The sequence below is a fragment of the Astatotilapia calliptera genome, chromosome 5 (genome assembly GCF_900246225.1).
Source record: "Astatotilapia calliptera chromosome 5, fAstCal1.2, whole genome shotgun sequence".
Taxonomy (NCBI): Eukaryota; Metazoa; Chordata; class Actinopteri; order Cichliformes; family Cichlidae; genus Astatotilapia; species Astatotilapia calliptera.
The window spans coordinates 17506085-17528013 of NC_039306.1; the positions used below are offsets into that span (position 1 = coordinate 17506085).

The 21929-nt window shown below is 39.4% G+C and overlaps 2 protein-coding genes across 4 annotated transcripts in view; both read left to right on the plus strand.

Moving 5' to 3' along the window:
* The first annotated feature begins 3583 nt into the window (after positions 1 to 3583).
* On the plus strand, positions 3584 to 11512 carry park7 (parkinson protein 7). The gene is made up of 6 exons (XM_026167686.1): positions 3584 to 3798; positions 4307 to 4408; positions 4557 to 4616; positions 8167 to 8236; positions 10589 to 10675; positions 11054 to 11512. The coding sequence occupies exons 1-6, from the start codon at positions 3709 to 3711 to the stop codon at positions 11212 to 11214; spliced, it is 570 nt and encodes a 189-aa protein (XP_026023471.1). The 5' UTR covers positions 3584 to 3708; the 3' UTR covers positions 11215 to 11512.
* A 192-nt stretch (positions 11513 to 11704) lies between these two features.
* The window catches only part of kcnab2a (potassium voltage-gated channel subfamily A regulatory beta subunit 2a), a 95887-nt gene continuing 85662 nt past the window's right edge, over positions 11705 to 21929 (plus strand). Inside the window, exon 1 of one of the 3 annotated variants that reach the window (XM_026167683.1) lies at positions 11705 to 11848. The gene's annotated coding sequence lies outside the window, so the exon portion shown is untranslated. Of the gene's footprint in view, positions 11849 to 19531; positions 19897 to 21929 lie in introns of those variants that run through there. The other 2 variants (XM_026167685.1, XM_026167684.1) reach the window with 2 other exon arrangements.

Consider the following 21929-nt stretch of genomic DNA (forward strand, 5'->3'; position numbering starts at 1 on the left):
AGAGAGTGGAGAATAAAGGAAAAAAGAAAGTCCTCAAATACACCCCCCATCTTTCTCCTCCTCCTCCTTGGATAGGGGCATAATTTGAGGATAGGCAGATTACTGCAACCAGAAATGACTGTGAGGCAATTCTGGTCCATGTTGTTACACACACCCAATAATCTAAACAACACATTAATGTGCTGCCTTAATTTATAATACTGCCTCTGTGGTTCAAAACAATTTGTCATGCATTGGATTTGGAGGAATCTCATTTTGAATAATTCTAAAGCATTTAACACAAATTGTTTAATGAATGTTGCGACGTATATCTGTATACGACGTATATATTTCCTCAATTTACAACTTTTAATTATTTGACTGCCTTTGTTGCATCCTTACAAACCAAAATTTTGTTGTTGTTTTTTCATTATATGCTCAGATTGTCAGTATTCAGACACCAATGTCCACGCTATTGCATGACCCCACACAAAGTTGAACTCACTCAACTGGCGCCATCTTGTGTCCGTACTTGGCGGACGACTGCAGACACAGGTGCAAAAAATTCAATGTCACCTTTTCCCCTGGATCTCCCCACTGTCCCCCAGCTGTCACCTGAGCACTTGGGAGCGTAAGGTAATAGCATCAAGATGCAATCAAGATTATATGCTTGTCAATCACTCCGTCCTGCTCAGTGGCTAAAAATGTGCGAAAGAGATATAAGCCTTTTCACAGATGGGAAGATAAAGTGCTTCTAATATTCATGTGTTTACTGGCAGGGCAGCAATGCAAGCCCTAAATGTTACCAGTAGATCAGTATGAAGAATAACCAGTTAGCAAAGGTTTGGACCAAAAGAAGATGAAATGTAATCATTCAAAGAAAAAATAAAGAAAAACATCTGAAAATGTAAATCTCTTTCCTGTAGAAGCAAATTTTCTGTAACCACTTTGAATTTTGTGGCACTCTCCCTTACTGGTGATCTGAAACAGGGTCTGCTGCTGTATATCTCAACTGAACAGAGCCCCTGCTTGTAAGCTACATCCATATTAGCAGTTTATTTCCATGTTTACACCGTTTCATATTCTTTGCAATAGTAACAGGATTACTTTGCGACAAACGGTAATTTGTGGAATTCCCTCATTTCAGTTTGAGGATTTTCTTTTTGCTCTGTACCCGTCTTATGAAAAAAAAAATGTTTCTGTATTCTCGTCTCCCCGGAGGTTTGATTCCAGAAGCCCTTCAGGTTTTCGAGCAGACCTCTGTGAAGGGCCAGATAAAGCAGAGCAGAGCAGGGCCTGGTGATGCAGGCACAAGGGAGCACCAGAGACATAATAACATGCCAAAGAATCCATTGATGAGTCTTGCTTTTAAACCACGGGCCAATTTGATATTTCACAAAAGGCAGAATATAGAAATATACCATACACCGGGAATGATATGCCAAATGTGTGACTCTGTGCATATTTTTTTTATTAATTTCCAGCAAACTATATATGCTTTGACTTACAGCCTCAATGTTTCAGTAGCATGCAAGCATGCATGTTAGTTATGTTAGTTAATCAAAAAAAAAGTCCAGTGAAAACACCAATTTATTAACTTCCCATAGAAACCTATTAGAGATGATAAAATTAGCTAAAAAGCTGGCCGCTCTAACTTTATTAAAAGTTGGCCATGTTCTCCTTGTTTCTTGTATTGGTATTGGAAGGACAGTGTATAAGCATATGAAAAGAATAAGCTTATACTAATGAACGTGTCAGCATCACAGTTCAGCTCGTTTTTTAGTTTCTGGTAGTTTTGGATAACAATGCAGGTCAAACAAGCATGCCATTAATCTTTATCAGACTACCCAGGCGATCAATGGTTTTGGTATGAAGTAATGGTTTTAGTAGTTTAAAGTTAAAGTTTAAAGTTTGACGCCAAGGGAAAGTGGTCAACCTCGCACTATAATCTCATTTTACTCTTTCCTGTGCTTTGTTTTCAGATGAAAAATACGTACAAACAGTTGTATAATTCTGTGCATCTGTTGTTAGTCAGACCCTTTGTTTTCAGCGTCATACTTACAACTGCGTCACAAGTCACTCTGAAACATTTCCTTGGTGTCATCATGCACTTTATGATTGCATGCTGATGGGAATTAGTAAATGTACATAAGTGAATTAATGTATGGAAATTAGCTCGAGTGCCACCGTGGGCCTGGTTCAGTTGATCCCCAGCTGCATATGTTGGTAATCACCGCTGCTTCTTGAATTCACTCACAGGCACGCAATAAACAACCTGCTGCCAGCACCCCCTACGCTTTTGTCTAATCCGCCGTTTCACTGGGCTCTAGTTTGTCTCACAAATACGAAAGTGAATCTCAGCAGCAGAATGCACAGAGGCACATTAACTAGGATGTGTGCCTGCACACTAAAGCCCCAGACATTAGGTCTAGGATTTACACTGGAATATGATTCCATAACTGTCTTAAGAGTTTAGTGCAGAAATAAGTTCTCAGGCAGATCTTGAAGAACTTTGTGACTTTTGAGACCTCATGCCTGGAGATGTTTTTTAAAACAATTCATTACTTTAGTTAATTGACCTGTTGAGCTGCTCGTTTTAATCTGCAATGAGCCTGACATTAACTGAACTAATGAGACATTTTCTTAAAAAAAAGTTTAGTGTTGCATTGATTCTTTCTCATACATTCTTCTACATCCTTCTTGAATCTTTGGTTAATGCTTCCACCTACTGGAAGAAAGAGTGCATTGGCTGTTATTAAACACCATTAGGTACAGCTGCAGCAGAAGACAATGCTGTTTTTGTTAAACAGCCTTGAGATATAAATACTTGTGTTTCAAATCTGGCTTAAATCAGCATAGTAGAGACCATCAGACCCTGCCAAGGCATAGAAATAGTATAACAAGCAGCTGGAATGATGATTTGTTGGATAAGCTGTGTGATCTTGGCTTACTGTGATCGGATGTTATGAGCCACCGGAAGCACTGTGAAAGGAAGCATTACTGCACTAAGATAGTAGGGGCAAAGAACAAACACTCGCCAGTGATCTGATCTCCCGGTCATCATACTTTCCAAGAGCTCCATCCATCATTGATTTTAAGGTTTCACTGACTTGCCCTGCAAAAATGATGCAACAATAAATAGGGATGAGAATTGAGATCTATCTTGCTACGGCTACATCTTTCACTACAGATGTCTCCCTCTGCTTGTCTACCGCGACTATGTCCGATTGGTTATGTCCATCACTAGTTTGTCCATCTGTATCTAGAAGTCCCACAGGATCTCAACTTGCTCATTCTCAACCACTCGAGGGGGCGTACAGCATTTCGACCTCAGGACTTGCAGGCCATACTGAGCACAGATGTTCCTGTACACTATGCCAGCCTCTTTGTTATGTATGCCCTGTCTGCTAGCGTCTTGCACCCTGCTGTTATGCGCTGGAGTGGTACAGTGACATGCTATGCAGGTCCTGTTCTTGTGCAAAATATATTTGTTTGCAAAATCCTACTAACAATAAAAGAATCTATTTTCAAAAGTAACTACTTTACTTTTTTAATTCACATACTTGCAGGTGCGAGTAGAATAGGCACGGACCGCAGTCTAGGAAGGGGGATAGTGTCGCGCAGTCTGGCAACCCTCCTGTCAAACTCGCAGCGCGTGCAGGTTGCTTCTGGAAGTTGGAAACAGAAGTTAGCGTCTTTGCACCTAGCAGTACAGAGCTGCAAGCTAACATGGCAGGAAAGAGGGCGTTAGTAATCCTGTCTAAAGGCGCAGAGGAGATGGAAACTGTTATTCCCGTGGATATTATGCGCAGAGCTGGGGTTTGTAACATGCTATATGTTAGCATTTAGCAAATTAGCCTGTTAGCGGCCATAAAAATTAGACCCCGCTTCAGTCGACTCACAACAGTATTGGTGGCAGCATTGTTAAGATATCAGCCTGTGAAGACTGTTATAACAGCCTGATATCTTGATAAGGGTTACATACGCACTTATCATGTGCTAAAGTTAACGCTTGCTAACACTGTCGATCTAACTTAGCAATTTTTCCCCTTTGTATATTCCAGGTTATTTAAGCGCATAAGCTAAGTGTTCAGTCAGCTATTTTGGGGTTGTCTGCTAATGGTTGACGGACTCATAACCTTACTAGTGAGTGCAGACAGAGGCCAAGTTAAATGTCAAAGTCCAGCGTCGTTGCACATCTCCGCCATTTGATATCTTTCAAAATAAAAGTCTACGTCAGCCAGTGAAGACAAAATGCCACATTGAACCATCAGGATAATGATGCACTGTTGTTGTTGTTTTTTTCTTTTACTGCCCATACATGTAGATAGCAGTGACGGTAGCTGGTCTTACGGGCAAAGAACCAGTCCAGTGTAGCAGAAACGTTGTCATTTGTCCTGATGCCAGTCTGGAGGAGGCGAGGAAACAGGTGAGGCTCAGCAACTACCTGCTAACATTACATACAAGAAGGGGAAAAAAAGCGTTATTTACAATGCTTATATTATATGCTTGTATGTCTTTATTATTGGAATAAATGTTATAAATGTTAGTGTTGATGGTTCTCCCCCCCCCTCTAGGGCCCTTATGATGTGGTCCTGCTACCAGGAGGAATGCCAGGAGCCCAGAATCTGGCAGAGGTGAGATGGGGAGAGGGTCAGTTTTTACAGTTAAATTTTTTTTTGGAAATGACTTAAGAATTAAAAACAAGTTAAAATGCTTGAATTTGCCTAAACATTAGGACTAAATAACTGACAGTGAAAAGTGTGAAACAATTTGTTTCTAAAGGTTCATCAGTCTTATGTTTGATTAAGATGTCTAAACTGAATCTTCTGTATAGTCTATGATGTAACCTACACAAATGGTTCTGCTTGTGTGTGGTGCATCATGTGTTTTATTGTCTTGTGATTGTGTCCTGGTGTTTTATATGTGGTGCCAGTGACAAAAGAAACAAGTAAAATCTTGTTATGTTGTTGTTATTGTTTTTTTTCATAGGCAAACATATTTTCCCCTCGGGTTTTTCAAGTTCTTTGTACATTCTTTCAGGTCACTGCGTACTTATGGCATAGATTTAATGCACATGTATAAATCCACTGTTAAACGCATACGCTCTTTCTGTTAGCTCACACACTTGGGTCCTCAGTTAATACCACCTTGTCAGATTAAGTTTCATATTGATATCACCACCTTCGTGGATTTAAGTTCTCTGCTGCGGTGCCAAAATTCCAGTATTGGGACCATTCTAGATTTGTAAATCGATAATTGTATCCAAAGAAATGCTGTTGCTTCTTTTTAGCTATATGCATGTGCAAGAAATGTTATCTTGTTTTCATAGTATCACAATAACATTTTTTTACTAAAATTGCAAATATTTGGCAGCGGTAGGACGATTATTTTTGCCGGTTAGACGCTAATTGGGGAACAGGGGAACTAACACACACGGCGTTTAGAATGAGCACACAGCAAGCCTAGTACTGACTCACAGTTTGAAGGATATTTAGGATATTATTTAAAAGGTCTACCTGATGTTCACAAGAGGTGGCAACAAAAATGTGTGCAAACAAGGAAGTGACTCACATGTAGAAAAGTGGCTAGGAATTGTCCTGCCAACTTCTTCTCTCATTCAACACAGAGTAGTGTTCTGTTATACTGCAAATTCTGGTATTGATCTGATACCAAGTAAATGCAGGGCCCGCCACTACACCACAGTAAATGCAGTGCATCATGTTGTCAGCCTTACTGTATCTTAGTCAGGGAAACTGGTCAAGCCATTCTCTTCAAAATCTATACACTTTCCCCCTTTGACTTTCAGTGGGCTCTGGCTCAGAGTCGCTCATATGTGGCTCATTATCTGATGCCATCTCCAGACCAGTGTTAGACACAACCTGAGAGGTTGATGGCTCTTTGTCAGAGCACTGGCTATCAGTTTCGAATGGATCAGGCCTTAGCTTAACAAGAAAGTTTTCAATCGTTCTTTTCATCTTTTCTCATTACCCACAGCTACATCTACTACTTCTATCTGACCTAGGCTACTCACGTCTCTCTATCCGCCTGCACTTTCAAACATACACACGTAGGCCTACAGGAATATCTTTACCACGGCCAATCAGAGGGGTCCCACCCTTGACTATCTCTGATTGGTTTAGACCACCATATGGGCATAACGTGTATCTGTTGTTGACCACACGGAGACTTTCACAGTTGCGGAGATGTTTCTTTTTTACTTGAACGGCTGGTTGCACTATTGCGACCTAGGATTTTTTTTAGTCACACCATTGAGAAATTGGTTGCACTTAGGCCATGCATCTCCATACCAGCATCAAAAATGTCTCCAGAACATGGCAGGGCTGTGCCATATCATATCATCTGCAATAACACTAGTGTAAATTTTATGTGAGTTATGTCAGCGTCAAAGCATGACATCAGTGCTATTAGCAATGCCATGCCTTTGTGTTCCATAGCATACACGTCAGAAAGACTAGGCATTTTCTGAGAGCAGGAGCCCCATGTCAGCCGCTAATGAAGATTTAATTCCTAAAAAGGGAACTTTTTCAAAAAAAAAAAAAAAAAAGCTCACTTCAAAAAGTAACCTTCAAAAAAGCTCAATACTTTAGAAAATATGCACAAAGAATTTTGTTCCCCCCAAAGGTGGAAACAATAAGCATGTTTCACCACTTAACCACTCCAGTGTGGTATATACCAGGTGATGTTGTGACTCAAAAGTAAATTAATGACTCAACCAAGCATCACTAACTGCGCTTCATATGACAGGAAGAGAAAACGTTGATTGGAATTTACTGATGTGGTTATGTGGTGGAAAAGCCCAGGCAGAAGTATTCTTCAGTTTGATTATGTGACAGTATTGTAGAGCTCTTGAAGAGTTTCATGGCTAAGGTAGTTGTTGTGAAACTAAAGTGTGAAGCAGGCATATTAAACTTTACTTAAAATTTCCAGAGAAAACAGTACCGAGGCTACATTTGTGCTTATAATTGACTCATGGTGTGTTACTGCTGTTGCACTATAATGTTGCTGCTGCTGGCACCTTGTTTCAGTAGAATCACACTTCAGATTAGGTCACCAGAAAAGGAGGATGGGAAATGCCCTTGAGTTACTTATACTTATAAATGCTGCTGCCTTTGAGCTGTCGACATCAATAAAATGTTTTTTTTTTCTGTATCATCAGAAATGTCACTAGTGTCCTTTTTTGTAAGTCACTAAAGACAAGTAATGTAACTCACAGTGAGCTGCATTACTTATGTTTCCTGAATTCTGTTAGAGATTGTTGTCATTCTGTGATGAAATGGCAATTTTTTCCTCCTGAATACTCATCCGTGTAATACGCTGGCCTTCATCGATCTTGTATAGTATGAACTGAACCATGTGTGTTTCAGATGTGTTCAGGTTTCATGTTATCCCATCCAGCTGGATGTGGAGAGCATCAGTTGGTGTTTGCATTTATATTGTTATATCAGAAGAATTTGGTTTTTTTTGTATTAACTGCTTGTCCAATGTGCCAATGAAATAGATTTAAATAGATTAAAGAGATCCATATTTTTACTGTTCTTGTAAATACTCAGTGAAGCATATATTACAAGATTTTGTATTTGTATTGTATAAATAATATGGTAAATAACCACATTAGTTTACACTATATCAAGGATTTTTAATGGACGAGTCTATTGAATTTATGCTCTGGTTCAGATTTTAGATATCTGTCCAGTGTGTGGTGGGATCAGCTACAGCCTCTCTGTAATCATGAAAAGCAAAAATAGCTCTGTAGATTGGATAAATGGAAGATGAATAAGCCTTGAGTCAAGATAGGAATTTGTTGTGATTGTGTTTTTCTTCTTTTAAGTGATTTTATATTTAAAAAAACAACAACAACAACACACACACATTTTAGGCTTTAGAATTTGATGAGAAAATGGCCAAGAAATTGACAGATTCTGTCTTTTTAAAAAAAAAAGAAATTTAATGCACAATATGAGTTTTGATATACGAGTCATATTTATCTGATGGGTGCATTATATTATTCGTTTTTATTTTTGCTGGGTAGCTCTGTGTGTGTCGAGTGTTTTTTAAATATTGTCAGCTTATCTCAGTGATTATAATAAAGTCAGCATATACTCAGTGGAACCACATGGACTGCAAATGACTCACTGTGCATCTGGTTTTTACTCTCTCTTGCAGTCTCCTGCTGTGAAGGAGGTGCTGAAAGATCAAGATGGCAGAAAAGGCCTGATTGCAGCCATCTGTGCAGGTACAGTTTGTGGAAACAACAACAACAAAGTCATAATTACATAATTACACAGGACCAACCTTGAGTTGAGGTCACTCTCTGTGGGTTAAAGCTTCAACAGGCAATAAGCAAATGTTTTACTTTAGATAATCAATAAAAATTAAATGTTGATCACACAGACTGGTGCTGCCTTTAGATTGATTGGTTTAAAGTCTAATCTTAACATTTAAAAGCTGTTTTCCATAAGGAAAACGCCTCAATCCAAAAAAGGCAAAGAGAGAATTCTTCTTAAATTGCGGATTATGCAATTCGTGCACATATTTTGTGCATTAAAAATATTCTTCAGACTCATGTATTCTTAATACAGCTGTTTATATGGACCGTGTAATTTGGCTGGCTAAATTTGCAGCATTTATTTTCTTCCATAAGATTTCTTCCAATTTTTGTGTGTGAATAAACTGATATGATTAATCAGAACAATGCATTTGTAAACAAATGCAAACACAGCTCAAAATGTCCACTGGTATTGAATACACAATGATATGGAAATAGTGAAATAAGATGATTTTACCTCAGTTAAACGCTGCTCTGGGTCAAACCATGAAATTCTCCCTGCTGCTGACTTGTATTGAGAAGTGGATGAAACCAGTATCGGTTTCTTACTTTTCTTATTTAGAAACATCGGGAACAGCTTATCATCGGTTGACGCTGACCTCAGTTTTTTCACAGTGTGTTTTTTGAGGATGAAGTATTTGCAAATTTGCTTCTGAAAAATGTTGAATTTTGTTGTCTTTTGGCATCACGCTCATTTTGTAATGGCCTTAACTTTGGCATTTTTACATGGCAAAAAGAAAGTGTTGTTGTTGTTGGAGGAGCCAAGGAAGGTTCAAGAGTGATGGAAACAGATACATACAGACACATACTGATTGCAGGGTTTGTAAGATGTTGTGGTCATAAATGTGATCATTGTGCTATGGTGTAGTTGAACAAAAAAATAATAATGTGCACACTTTTCCAAAATATATCAAAACAGTTGACGACAAAAATTAATAATAAAAAAATTCTCATCTACAAAGATACTCTGGTTTTAGGTTCATCAAGTTAGTTTTGTACTGGCAAATGGGATTAGGAAATGATGGAGGTTTGGTAGGTTCACACGTCATTTCTGAACATTTTAGTAAGTGGATTTAGCCTAAAAAGAGGATGCATCTCATCCAGATCTTGAAAAATATACACCAATTATAAATATCCTGCTCCATTAATTTATGGAAATTTGCAAACCCCATTCACAAAGGGTGAGGTTTTGATTAAGAAGTGTCCCCCAAGTGCACCCAGAAGAGGTGACATTTTCTTTGACAGATGAAAGGACGCAGGAAGGACAATTCGAACGGGAACAGGGGACCAATGCGGCAAAGTGGATTGAAGGGTGTCCTAGAAATGACTGAAATCCTCACAGGAATATACAGTTTAATGAAACTGCCAGTTATTATCCTGACACATGAAAAAAAGTTAATTAATAAAAATAAAAAAAAGACTTGATTGAAAATTGGAGTAATAATGCACCAAACAAAAGAAACAGGACAAATGTATCTTATATATATACTTCTATTTTGAGCTAATAAGTGACACATGGATGTAAGAGAGGTCCCCAAATATAAATACACAATTTATAAAACAGCCATCATAATCCTCACACTTTTCTCTGCCTTGCGGTTCCTGGGAGAGAGAGACCTTCTGAGACACAGACTGCTGTCCTCTGGGTGGGGACTGTGTGTAACAGGAGTAGCTTGGCTCTAACTGGCAGACTGCTGTTGTGCCAGGGAGAAGTGCAATCTTTAGACTGCATGGGAAGGCAGCCAAGGAGCATAATCAATAACTTTCTATTTATTAACAGTTTTTGGATGAGCTCACTGCAGTGGTAGGGCATTACCAAAGTTAATGCAGCAGCAGTCAATGTCTTTCTTTCTCCTACCTCTCTTCTCAATGTGGCTCAAAGTCTTTGGCGAGAGGCTGAAACCATATACTATATGTAGATATACTTAGAAAAATGGTACAGTTAAGGATACCTTTGGGACACAGTGTTATAATCGCATACTTTGCAAGTCTGTCATTGATTTAGCAACTGAAATCCATAAGGTAAAATGCATCATGTTGTGTATTTGCATTTTCTTGTTGCTGTAAACATTTTCCATTGAGTTTGAAAGGGCCGGTTTGAGGATGCAGCCTTTTGCTTAGTTTACTCTTGACTCTGAGTTCTTTGAACTGCATAAAGATGAAAACGAAGACCGACACAAGCAGCTGAACACGCTCTTTAGTGTCACTTTCTAACAGGAAGCTGTTAAATGAACCTTACACAGCTTTGCCCTTCTGCAGGTCCCACTGCTCTTCTGGCACATGGCATTGGCTTCGGCAGCACAGTGACTACACATCCTGCCATGAAGGAGAAGATGATGGCTGGAGGTAAAAAACAAACAAACCCAAAAACAACAAAAACAGAAACCTGTGACTTCATGTACTGCTAAAGGCTTTTGATATTTAGTGCTGAAACTCAGAAGAGAACAGGAGGAGGTGTGTGTATTTGTAAAGGGCAGCAGATGGTGCTATACTAGCGCTTTCTTGCCTATAGAGAATCGTGTCACTCTGCAGTAGAAGAGCACACCACTCAGAGGTGAAAAGCAATACAAGAATTTGACAGAACATACTAGAAATGGCTGAAATTGTGACCATGTCTACATTCTCATAGTTCACTGTAACATCATGACATGTGTGACTTTCGGTTTGTAGCTCAAAGCTGTCATATTGTCATAATCCTTATGGTGTTGCTCTTTCTTTTTTTAGACCACTATAAATATTCAGAGGCTCGAGTACAGAAGGATGGACATTACATCACCAGCCGTGGGCCAGGAACGAGTTTTGAGTTTGCCCTGACGATTGTAGAGGAACTTATGGGGGCTGAGGTTGCAGCTCAAATCAAGACTCCTCTTATTATGAAAGACTGACTGTAGCTATGTTTTCTTGCAAGACTGCAAACAACACAGCCCCTCCCCCCTATAAAAGTCTGACAGTGCTGAGACTGCTAATCCATTATAGCTGGCATCGAGATTCAGGACTTGCTATTGAGAAAACATTCTGTTGCGAAAGGTTATCGTCTTCCTCTGCCTTTCATAAGTTGCCAATGACACTGAAACAATATGGATAATAATCACTGTTATATTGTAGCTAATTTCCACTAACTGCTTCCCTGTTATTTTGACTGCTGTATGGCAATGCCTGTCATTAAAGGACAAGTGTGATGAATCTCTGCTCTTGTTATTCCATTGTTTATTAATACTGGAGGTCACTCTGTAGATTTCACATGCCTGCAGTGCATGTTGACACCTAAATATAGGCTGCATAATGTAATGTATTGTGAGCGCTGGTTAGAACGCGGGAAGCGGAATCCGAATTGATTGACAGGCACTCTGGCCAATGAGAAACGTGGACCTAAATGCAGTTGTGTTTTAAACGGCGAATGGTTTCTCGGCCGCAGCCGATAGGGCGGGGCTTTGATGTAGCGCGTGGTAGCTGTGTCAGAGCAACAAAATCCGGAGGGTCTTCATACAGTCAAAAAGGAAGAGGAGGATTTCGCCTAAGGTAGGAGCGTTTGGGTTTTCTTTCAAGTGTTTTGCGGGTTATTCCGACTCCTGTTAACCATAACGTTCTCCGGGAATGTGCTTTGTAACTGTAATATTTTATTTAAGAATATAAACGCAGTTTACACCACATTAATCACGTTAACTAGCCACCGCGGGTGTCGAAATTAAGATTTCTCCGGCACGTTAATTACACAGCAGCATACCGGACAAAGGTTACATCATTTAAAGAGTGGGTGTTTGCAACTAGGACTCACTTTGTTAGCCGTGATTAGCCTGCTGAGTGTGGTGAGTGGTGAGCCTCAAGTTCGCGGCGATCTATAAAGCCATAATGGATTGACATCACCGTCTCAAATTGGCCGGGCAGAGTAACGTTTGCCCGAGGTAACGCGTCCACTGCTTGCTCACTGTGCAGGGATGCGTTGAACTGAAACAGGAAGAACGACGTATCTTTACACTGTGAGATCGTTCTGCAGATGTGACCTGACATGGAGACGTCAGCTCCAGAAGCCCTCCATCCTCAGCAGCAGCCGCCGCAGTCAAGACTGCTGCATACGCTTACTGTAGCTAATGCAATGCGGCACAGGCCAGGTTGTACATGACTTGTGATCCAACTAAATATGACTACAGGAAATTTAATGAGCTCTAAATCAAAGTTCCATCGATACTGATGTTGCCACTTATTGGTATGACTATACAAACTACAGCATTTTGCAGCATGAGTTTGCTTCACCAGAGATCCTTACTGACAGAGACGCCCTGTCAGGATTACACATTCATGGTATTTCTTAAAAAAAAAGTGCAATCCAGAGGTGTCATCTCCATCTTATTCAGTTTACATAACCAGGAAATACACAGCAAGTTATAATTCCATAGACTCCATGCTCAGTTGTAGGGAAACTCCCTTTTACACCACTTTCAAGCAGCAGTGATTCTTAGCGAATTCTTAGTAATTCCATGCATATCCGCAGCAGAGCAGTCAGAGATCATCAACATTTAAAAGCAGATCTAATGGGCTTTTATTATACAACCAAACAAAAGTTAGGGTGACACTGAGGCTTCCTTCCCGGTATTGTGCATCAAGAGAAACAACTGTTAAAATCAAATGAAAATCAACATCATCAAAAAAAGGAGTGTTTGTGTGAGGCTCCCCATGAGAAATGATTTCACTCGCTGACTACTAATTGCATGTTTAACGTATTGATTACTTTAAAATGTTTTTTTTGGTGACATTAGTTTGAGGCAAAAGAGACAGTGTTAACATTTTTCTGCATTTTTCAGTTATTTTCTGTTAGTGAGCTGTGTTGCTAAGTGGTTAATGTTAGGTTTCTTACATATTTGAGGTCATAAGCTGTGTTTGAGGTCTGCAGACCACAGGCTGAAGTTTGGTTTTAGAGCTTCTATATCACCTTCTTGGAGCTATTTACCCAACCGAAATAAGCCCACAATTTGGATTTCCTGCCCGACTGTTGAATAACAACAGGGGCCAACCATGTAAACAATGTCTGTCCATGATTGACTGACCATTGCAACTTCCTGTGGAGTTTGAGGATTTTTTTTCTTTCTTTTTTTTCACTGACTAACATTTATTTAGAGATAATCTCTTGCTGGTTACGGTTTCCAAAAGTTTTTTTTTTGTTTTTTTTAATCATTTTAGATGACTATTCTCATTGTGTTTAGACGTCATCATTCTATTGTCTGCCTGATCGAATTGATTTTATTTCAGTGTTTCATAATAAACCAATTAATGTCAATTAATCCTTACCACTCCCTGGAAGATGAACATTGCTGCTTAAATGGCATCTTCCTCATAAACTGTATAGCACATTCTCATTAATTTTCTGTGTTTTTCAGTGGGGTATTTATGGAACGTTAACATTTTGCGCTCTTGCACAAAACATGTTAGAATTATTCTGCTTGAGCAGTGGTACAGTAAAGAGCTTCAGGCTTGACTCCCTATTTCTGGATGGGGCAGAGGAGGGCAGGATGGGGGTAGGGTGAGTCTGAAGTCTCTGTGACTGAGTCATTGGTTTAGCTAATGATGCAATTAGAATGCTACACTTTGCATCTCCTGATTAGCTCCCCTGCTCGCACAGACTGAATTTGCTTGCCTGAGTTGTTTTTACAGATGTGTTTCAAAAGGTAATAGGCAATTTTCAAGCAATCATGGTTTCATCAGACAACCACAATTTTTAAGGTCATAAGCGATAAATGGATAGGTCTGACTCAGACACTGAACGTAATGGGGAATCTAAACAATAGTTGTTTGTAATTGTACAATTTGGGACAGAATGGGTAAAAGTTTTGAATAAAATGTGCATTTTATATTAAGTTACGGCTACTTAAATGTGCACAAGTCTGCATAAAATTCTATTGCAAAGAAATAAAAAAAGCTACATAGTATTCTGCTATTTTGGCGTATTTTTTTCATTATATTCAAAAGAATATAAGATTGTTTATAGCAACATTTTTGTCCCAGTTGTTTACTCAGCGGGGATTTGTTTGCAACTGACATGATTTAGAAAATTTACTGAGTTGGTATCTATAAATGTGAAGTACATGTATGATGTTTGAAGAGGTCGTTTCGTTGATAATCCGGACTCTCGAGCTTTTTTTCTTCTTAATAATCAAAGGTTGATAGAAGATTGAACTCAGAAGTTTAAAATTCAGCTTACGACTCTTATGTAATTAGTGTTTCCTTAAACAAAAGTTTCAGTTCTGAGTAGGGATCAGCATATAAGCTTTTAATCGTAATAAATATACATGTAAGCTAGGGCTGTGCGATATGACCAAAATCTCATATCCCGATATAAAACATCTATCGTCCCGATAACGATATAAATCACAAAAAATGTAATATTTTCTGTAAATTCTGTGAATCTCGGATAGGTTTAGTGTTTCCAGCTGGGCGTCATGTAGCTGGAGTTCAGTGTTTTAACCGATGCATGAAACTACACATTTTTAGACATAAGTTGTAACGGCCACCGTTTTCTTTGTGAGTATTTATTACACGACGTGCTGCGGGGAAACGCCTGTTCTAACGTTTGAGTCTAAGGTTTATTTTTTAGCACCTGACGACTCTTTTTTTGCTTCTCATCCGTCAATACTCTGCATACTTTTTCACGTGATTCCGTTTATTTTGAAAATTCTCAACAGGATCTTGAGCTTTATTGTGAAAAGTTTATGTGGAAAATAAACAAGCGGACATGCGATGGTTTTACCATCGTTGTTGCTAACCACAACCCATAAAAACAGGCGCTTGTCCGTCAGTAGTGTGGTTATATTAAATATAAGAGAAAGAGAGAACTTTAAGAAATTAATATAGCCACTACAGTGACCATCAAAACGATGAAAAAATATTGCCGTAAACAGTTTATTTTGCGACACCACGAAACAAACGATTGCGTAAAATGAAACGATAGACGTTTTTATATCGTCATCCGATATATATTGTTATATGAACAGCCCCTATGTAAGCTTTTCCAGCATGGCATCAATCCTTGGTGCCTTGTTTTTCTGCTTATCGTTATGTCAGATACAGTTAGCAGAAGTAAATGGGCCTGACCCAATGTACAAAAGAGGATTTTGAACTACAACAGGAACATTATTAGTTCACACAGTGTGTTTGGTCAATTAAATATTCCTTTTGTGTGCTGTATCTATGGTGAGCAAACATACGGAAAAGGTCTGATGGTGCAGTCCTATGTTGTCCTGCTAGTTATGCATCAGTTGTGTGTTGTTGCACAGATCCCTCTGTTAACATCGCATTATCCATTTGCTGAAAATGCATCCACTTAGGCCCAGACGGAACAGCTGATTTATGTATCTCTGCAGCCCTCACTACATCTTCTGTGCACATAAAGTGTTGCTGATGAGAGCGATAAACCAGGCAGTTTATTCCCCTCAGCCAGCAAGAAGACAAGGTAACTGATCCCAATTGCAGAGGACTGAATGTTTTTTTTTTTTTTAAAACAGCAATCAAAAACCTGATTTAAATTGGGTAATCTCTATTCAGGGTCATCTACTTATGTGCCTCTGCATCACTTTCAGCTGTGGTGCTATTTTTTAAAATTTCATCTTGGAAGCCCCACTCAGAACCATTTGTACTTGAACATCTGCATTTTCTCCACAAATATTAAAGTTGTGTAGCTGTAGTTCATTAAATTCTGTTTCAGTGTCTACTTTTGTAGGGGTCCATTTTGTTGCTGCTTGGTTTCTTGCACCTTCAGGTTAGGGGCTTAGCGAGGAGCTTTTTAAAAAAAAAAAAATAATAATAATAATTTTGGTGTATTTGCTCTTTAATTGTCACAAACAGTGACACCTTACTAGTAAAACAATAACAACTATCTTGAAATTGGAAAAAAAAAAGTTTTTAACTCAATGAAAAAAAAGCAAAGTTTCACAGTAAAATAAAAATAAACTGATTTAGACAGCACTAGAACACCTCTGATTGAAGTATCCATCCTTCAGTGTCCAAGATGGTTGAAGAAGCTAAATGGTATTGAGCTCCACTAATACAACAACTTTTCAGTCAGCCAGGCACAGCATGAAAGTAGCTACTGTGATATCACCTACTGGTTTCTCAAGTCCCATTTTAAAGCTGAGCATTTCCGTTGTCACTACCTTGATCTTTTGAAAGATAATCTGATAGGAGTCGGGTTTAATTTGAGTTTTTCTCTGTGAAACTTCACAGTGATGGGTTAAAGACTTGTCAGTCATATGTTGTTGGTCAGTGACCGTAACCCACATAATCCTCTTTTCTGAAACGGATGGCCAGTATTTACAAAATGGATGTAATGTTTTATAAACTGTGAACCAAAATGAACGACTGAGCCCATTAACTCATCGAGAAAGTGTTTACGTAGCTCAGAGGCGAGGGGCATTTTCCCACTGACAACTGAATGCAGGTTTAAGCTTTACATATTGGCTTTACTTACACACAGGTGCTACGGGTGTCTTTTATACTGTCTATGGAGCTAGCTAGTAGAAATAAAACATTAGTGAGGAAGGGCTAGTCCCCAGTAACTGAACTTTCAAAATAAAAACAACATGGTTGTCATCTGCAGATTGATGTTTGTTTGTTTTTAAAAAAAAAAAAAAGAAAAAAAAAGAAAAAAGCAGTTGCCAGGTGTTTTTGGATAGATTGCTGAAGTAAACTCTATATATGGTGGTAGTTAATTGACACCCCACTAGACTTTAAAGTAATTTCAGCATGTAAATACACTCGGCATGGTTCAGCTAGAAATGCTAGCAAAAACAGAGGTAGATTATTATTATTTTAAGATAAGATTCATAATTAGCTTGTTTGTCTGACCCCATGCTAAATGTGTGAATAACAACAATTGAACTACAGGCTTCTCTTAAAATAGCTCTTGTCCCAGGTGTTAAATTTCCTAGTATCTGAAATGGACCGGGCTTTATTCACCTTACTAAGTTATTCATTAAAAGAATACCACAATGTCCTTTTAAATTTGCCAGTTAAATGGTTGTTTTTCCATACACCAAGAAACTGTGACACATTCCAGCAGAAAAAAACAAGATAGAGATTAATGATGCAGTTTATTTTTGTGAAATGAAAATTTGTTGTGCTGTTTTTATTTTTTCTTTCTTCTGTTGTAGCTGAACTATGTGAGTTAACATTTCTTAAACTGCCCAGCTGGTAGTAAGGAGGGCACCTGGCATGATCACAAGAGCATCACCCTTTCCTTATGCAGCTGTCTGGCAAAGCTCCAGAGTTTCTCACAGAGACTTCATGCCGACAGCATTAGGCATATACCCAGCAAAAAGCCAGCCCCTGCAGCACTGAGTATGAACATGAATCTGTATGGACATAATTTTCTACGGTCATGATTAGAGGTGCCTTTGTTGTCTGTGAAACTGTGTAGAATGGTGGTTCAAGGTCATGTGTGTCTCCTCTGTGCTACCTCCCTTTTTGTAAAATGTTTAATCTAACATGATTTTGATCAATTTCCCAAAGGGTAATTAATGCTTGAGGGATATTATTATTTGAGAGTTACTGAGAGCAGATGAAAATGTATTTAGCTGGCCTGGCAGATATCCCACCATGCTCGGTGTCATGATTGGAGAGGAGCTTGCCATGAAGCCGTGGTCTGGCTGGAAACAGAAGCTGGAGATGCCGTGACTGGGCCTAGGCTCAGCGAGAAAGGCCAGGAACAGTGGTGCGCAACAGTGAAGCTTTAGCTGTCCCCTCAGGCTCTGGAGAACACAAACACATACACAGGGCAGAAAATCTATTAACACATATCTAAGGAAGCCGGTCTGAACATCACACTGGTGCCAAACACAAACTAAAGAAGTAGAACACATATAAGAATATGGAATCATTTTAGCAATCACATGTCCTTGGAATTCAGGTGACACAAAGTAAGGTATAGAGTATAAATGTAATTATAAGTTTTATTATGCACGACATAGTGCAATTGTAATTTCTTTTTGAACTGTCCACTCTACTATACTTATATTTATTTCTTGTCTTTATTGTTTCTTGTCTAAGCACTAAATCATCTATGTGCTGATACCATACCACTGGATATTTCCCTGTCGTAGGAGTCACAAACACATGATGGGACTTGGGATGTGTTCCACTCAAATGCCGTCATCTCTTAGCCCAACTACCTGCTTAGCCACCGGTTCACTTAACCAGTGCCCAGTGCAAACCCTACAGTGGAAAACCTGAACAATCAGGACTCCACGTATCCTGATTACCCATGACATCATAATAAATATACACTATTAGAAGCTTGTTCTGGTAACATCTTCCTTTAACCTCACTTCTTGACCCCCACCTACTGTGTCTGGCTCCACAACTCACTCTTTCTCTCTCTTTTTTAGTCAGGTAGATGGCTTCATAATGTTGTTTAAACATCAATAACATTAAGTTAAACTTCCATCCCTGCTTTTTGAAAGCAGTGGTTTTATAGCATTGATTTTTGCTAGCATTACTTGCAAATACTATCAGCAAGGTGGGGTCAGTTTCTCAGAAAGTGCACTTGTGTACATTACCTTTTAAAATTCACACTGTGATAAAGGAGAGTAGAATAGGGAGGTTGATGCATGCTAAAGTGCACTGGATTTGATTAACAGCAGTATGTGTTATAACACATTGTCAATTCTTAAATGGATGTGGTGTTCAGAAGTTACCAGTCTGCTCATAAGGTTTAGAGTGCACAGCTGTGAATAAGTGGTTTCAAGGCATGCATATTGGGTGGGTGATTGGTGCTTGGTTCCAAGATTTATATCTTTACGTTCTGTTACTGTAAGATGTGATTTAAAAGTGGTTTCCTCATAGAACTAGTCAGCTAGACTTAGCAGTGTGTTTGTGTGGCTAACTGGAGTTGAGCAATTCTTAAAATTGGAAACCATAGGTCCCTTAGTCCAAGATAATAGTGTCTTGTCACTGAATTTCGAATGAACATAACTTTGATTTCTGCTTTCTCTGACCCGCCCATCTTGCATCATTTACAGCTCACTGTTTCACTGAATGCATGCTTACTCAAATGCTGACAGTGCAAAGGGATTTTGTGTGTGTGTGTGTGTGTGTGTGTGTGTGTGTGTGTGTGTGTGTGTGTGTGTGTGTGTGTGTGTGTGTGTGTGTGTGTGTGTGTGTGTGTGTGTGTGTGTGTGTGTGTGTGTGTGTGTGTGTGTGTGTGGAGGGAGGGGCATTTCCTATAACGCATCTGCTCTGCACAGTGACTCCAAGCTCTCACATTTATTCTGTCACTTCTGTCTCTTTCTTTTTTTCCCTTTAGTCTATCTTCTCTGTGCCTGTTCTGTCTGTCCTTTGTCACTTTTTTTTCTGTCTCATGTTCTCATGTCAGACATACGTGCTCATATCACTCAGGCGCATAATCGTGGTCACACAGGATCTCACATTCACCAGTCTTCTATCATTCCTCCTCCCTCTCCTCTCTCAGCTTTTCTGCTCAGTCTCTTGGATTTTTTTGGCTGCTGCTCCTCCATCATTGCTACTGTGCTCTGCATTTACTCCCTGGTTCTGCTCACTGCGTCAGGAATCGGCAACAGACTGAGGTGGGTGTTTTAAGAGCATCATCGCTAGGTCTGAGGCTATACATCTCTGGTATCTCTCTCTCTCTCCCTCTTCCTTTCCTCTCACTTTGTTCTGCCAGTGAGAGTCGGGATGATTGCGCTTGTCTGTTCCTACAGGGGAGCAAGTGCTATACTATCTGTATGCTGCAGCATTTAACACTGACACACAATATGCTAGCAAGGTAGCATATCTTTGTCTGTTTCAGTTTTGTCAATATGGTTGATAATGCTGCTGCTGCATTGAAAACAGTCTTTGCATACCTTGTTATACTGGCATGCATTTCCCCCTGTCTGACTCTGTCTTGCGTCTGTTTCTACTCCATTACTTTCCTTTGTCTGAATGTCATGCTTTATGCATGCTCTGTCCTTTTGAATTTCAGCCAAATACTTACTATGTTCTAAGATTTATAAAGAAGTACCTTAAAATAGTCTGCGTGAAGGACATGGGTGCAGGCTTGCACTAAAACACACATGCACATTCACAGAGGAGGTTCAATTCCTCTTCACCTTACCTGCCCTGCTGCTGCTGCTGCAGTTCCATCTGTTGCCGTCGCCACAGCGAGCAACACCCTGAAGCGAGGCTTTAACTGTTCTTGCAGTGTTGTGATGTGAGTTGCTGAGAGGTTGTGACAGTCATTTGTGCCTGGTCGAATGTGTTACCATGTTATTTAAATGTGTGTTTGTGCGTGGGTGTTCATGCTGTGGCTGATTGTTGTGGGCCAGGATCTCCGCATGCCCGTGTGTGTGAGTTTGCGCTCACATACAGTATGTGTGCTTGCCTGGCCATGGGCTCCGGTCCAACAAGAAAGCACAGGAGAGGCAGGCTGCAGGGTTTCAGTTTGGTGCAGTAAGCTGTTGAATGCTCTGTAACGAGCAGAAACGCCAGATTCTTGTGGTGTGTCCTTTCACTCGGCAGGTACAGCTGTATTGCAGGAAAACTGTTTTTTTTTTGTTTTTTGTTTTTTTAACTGAAATATCTGCAGTGCATATGACTGCAATATGTCCTTGAATTGGCTCTGACAGAGGCAACAAACAGTACTACTAACAATTCTTCAGACAACACCCTTTCAAATAAATGCTGCGTGACATCCAGTGATAAAAGAGCGGACTGATTAATCAGTGTTTTGCAGAATTTCTTTGATTAGATGTCATTCGTAATAGTTGTTAATGTTCGCATAAAAAAAGGTATCACTGCTTCTTTTATAGTGTTCTGCTGCACCTGCAACCTGCTGATTTCAAAGGCAGATGTTTGGAGTTGTTCTATAAAGATACAAATTAAAACAGAGACAGCGTAGATCAATAAACTCCCTTGAGGTTTAAATGTTTTTTAGGCAAACACCTTTCCCTATCATCTACATTAAGTTGTAACTACATGCCTGTGCAGATTATAGCATCAGAGGTGTTCAGAGAGATTCAGATGTGTAAGATCTTCAGTCATGGGCTTAACGGCTGTCGGTGGTCATTGGCAGAACTCTGACATTTCACTCAGCCTTATCACCAGTGTAGGTCCTCACTCTACAGTTTTCACATCTTGGTCTGCTGGACGCTCCAGTTGGAGTGTTTTGTAAACTGAGCTCAGTAATCATTGTGCAGTTAAGATTTAGCGGCCTGTCTAGCATCATTAACCCTGTTTTGGAACTCCTGTGGGTGTCACACTCATGCAGACACAGGAGCTTGGGAAATTTATCATATGTCTTTTTTTTCTGTTTTCTTTTCTTTTCTTTTTTTCTTTTACCAGGTGTGTTTTCCTCCTGCCTAGCTCCCATATTTTTTTTTAAATCCAATTGTGTAGGAAAAGATGTCTCTATTATGTGAACCTTGCCGAGGACTGAACTAGGAATATAAATAATAAAATATTTTCTCAGCTAATAGAACCGCTTGGGGTGTTTCACGTGACTCTGCTGTTTTTACCATAGTCCTGTTGATAGCGTGAGGTGGTGGATTTTGTTTGAAACTGGGTAATATTGATGATATCACACACAAATACTGATTGAGTATTTCATCAAGAGTGTATG

Coding starts and splice junctions, on each gene's coding strand:
- park7 (XM_026167686.1), top strand. CDS start 3,709: ATGGCAGGAAAGAGGGCGTTAGTAATCCTGTCTAAAGGCGCAGAGGAG. Junction 4,409..4,556: donor TGGAGGAGGCGAGGAAACAG/GTGAGGCTCAGC, acceptor CCCCCCCTCTAG/GGCCCTTATGATGTGGTCCT. Junction 8,237..10,588: donor GATTGCAGCCATCTGTGCAG/GTACAGTTTGTG, acceptor GCCCTTCTGCAG/GTCCCACTGCTCTTCTGGCA.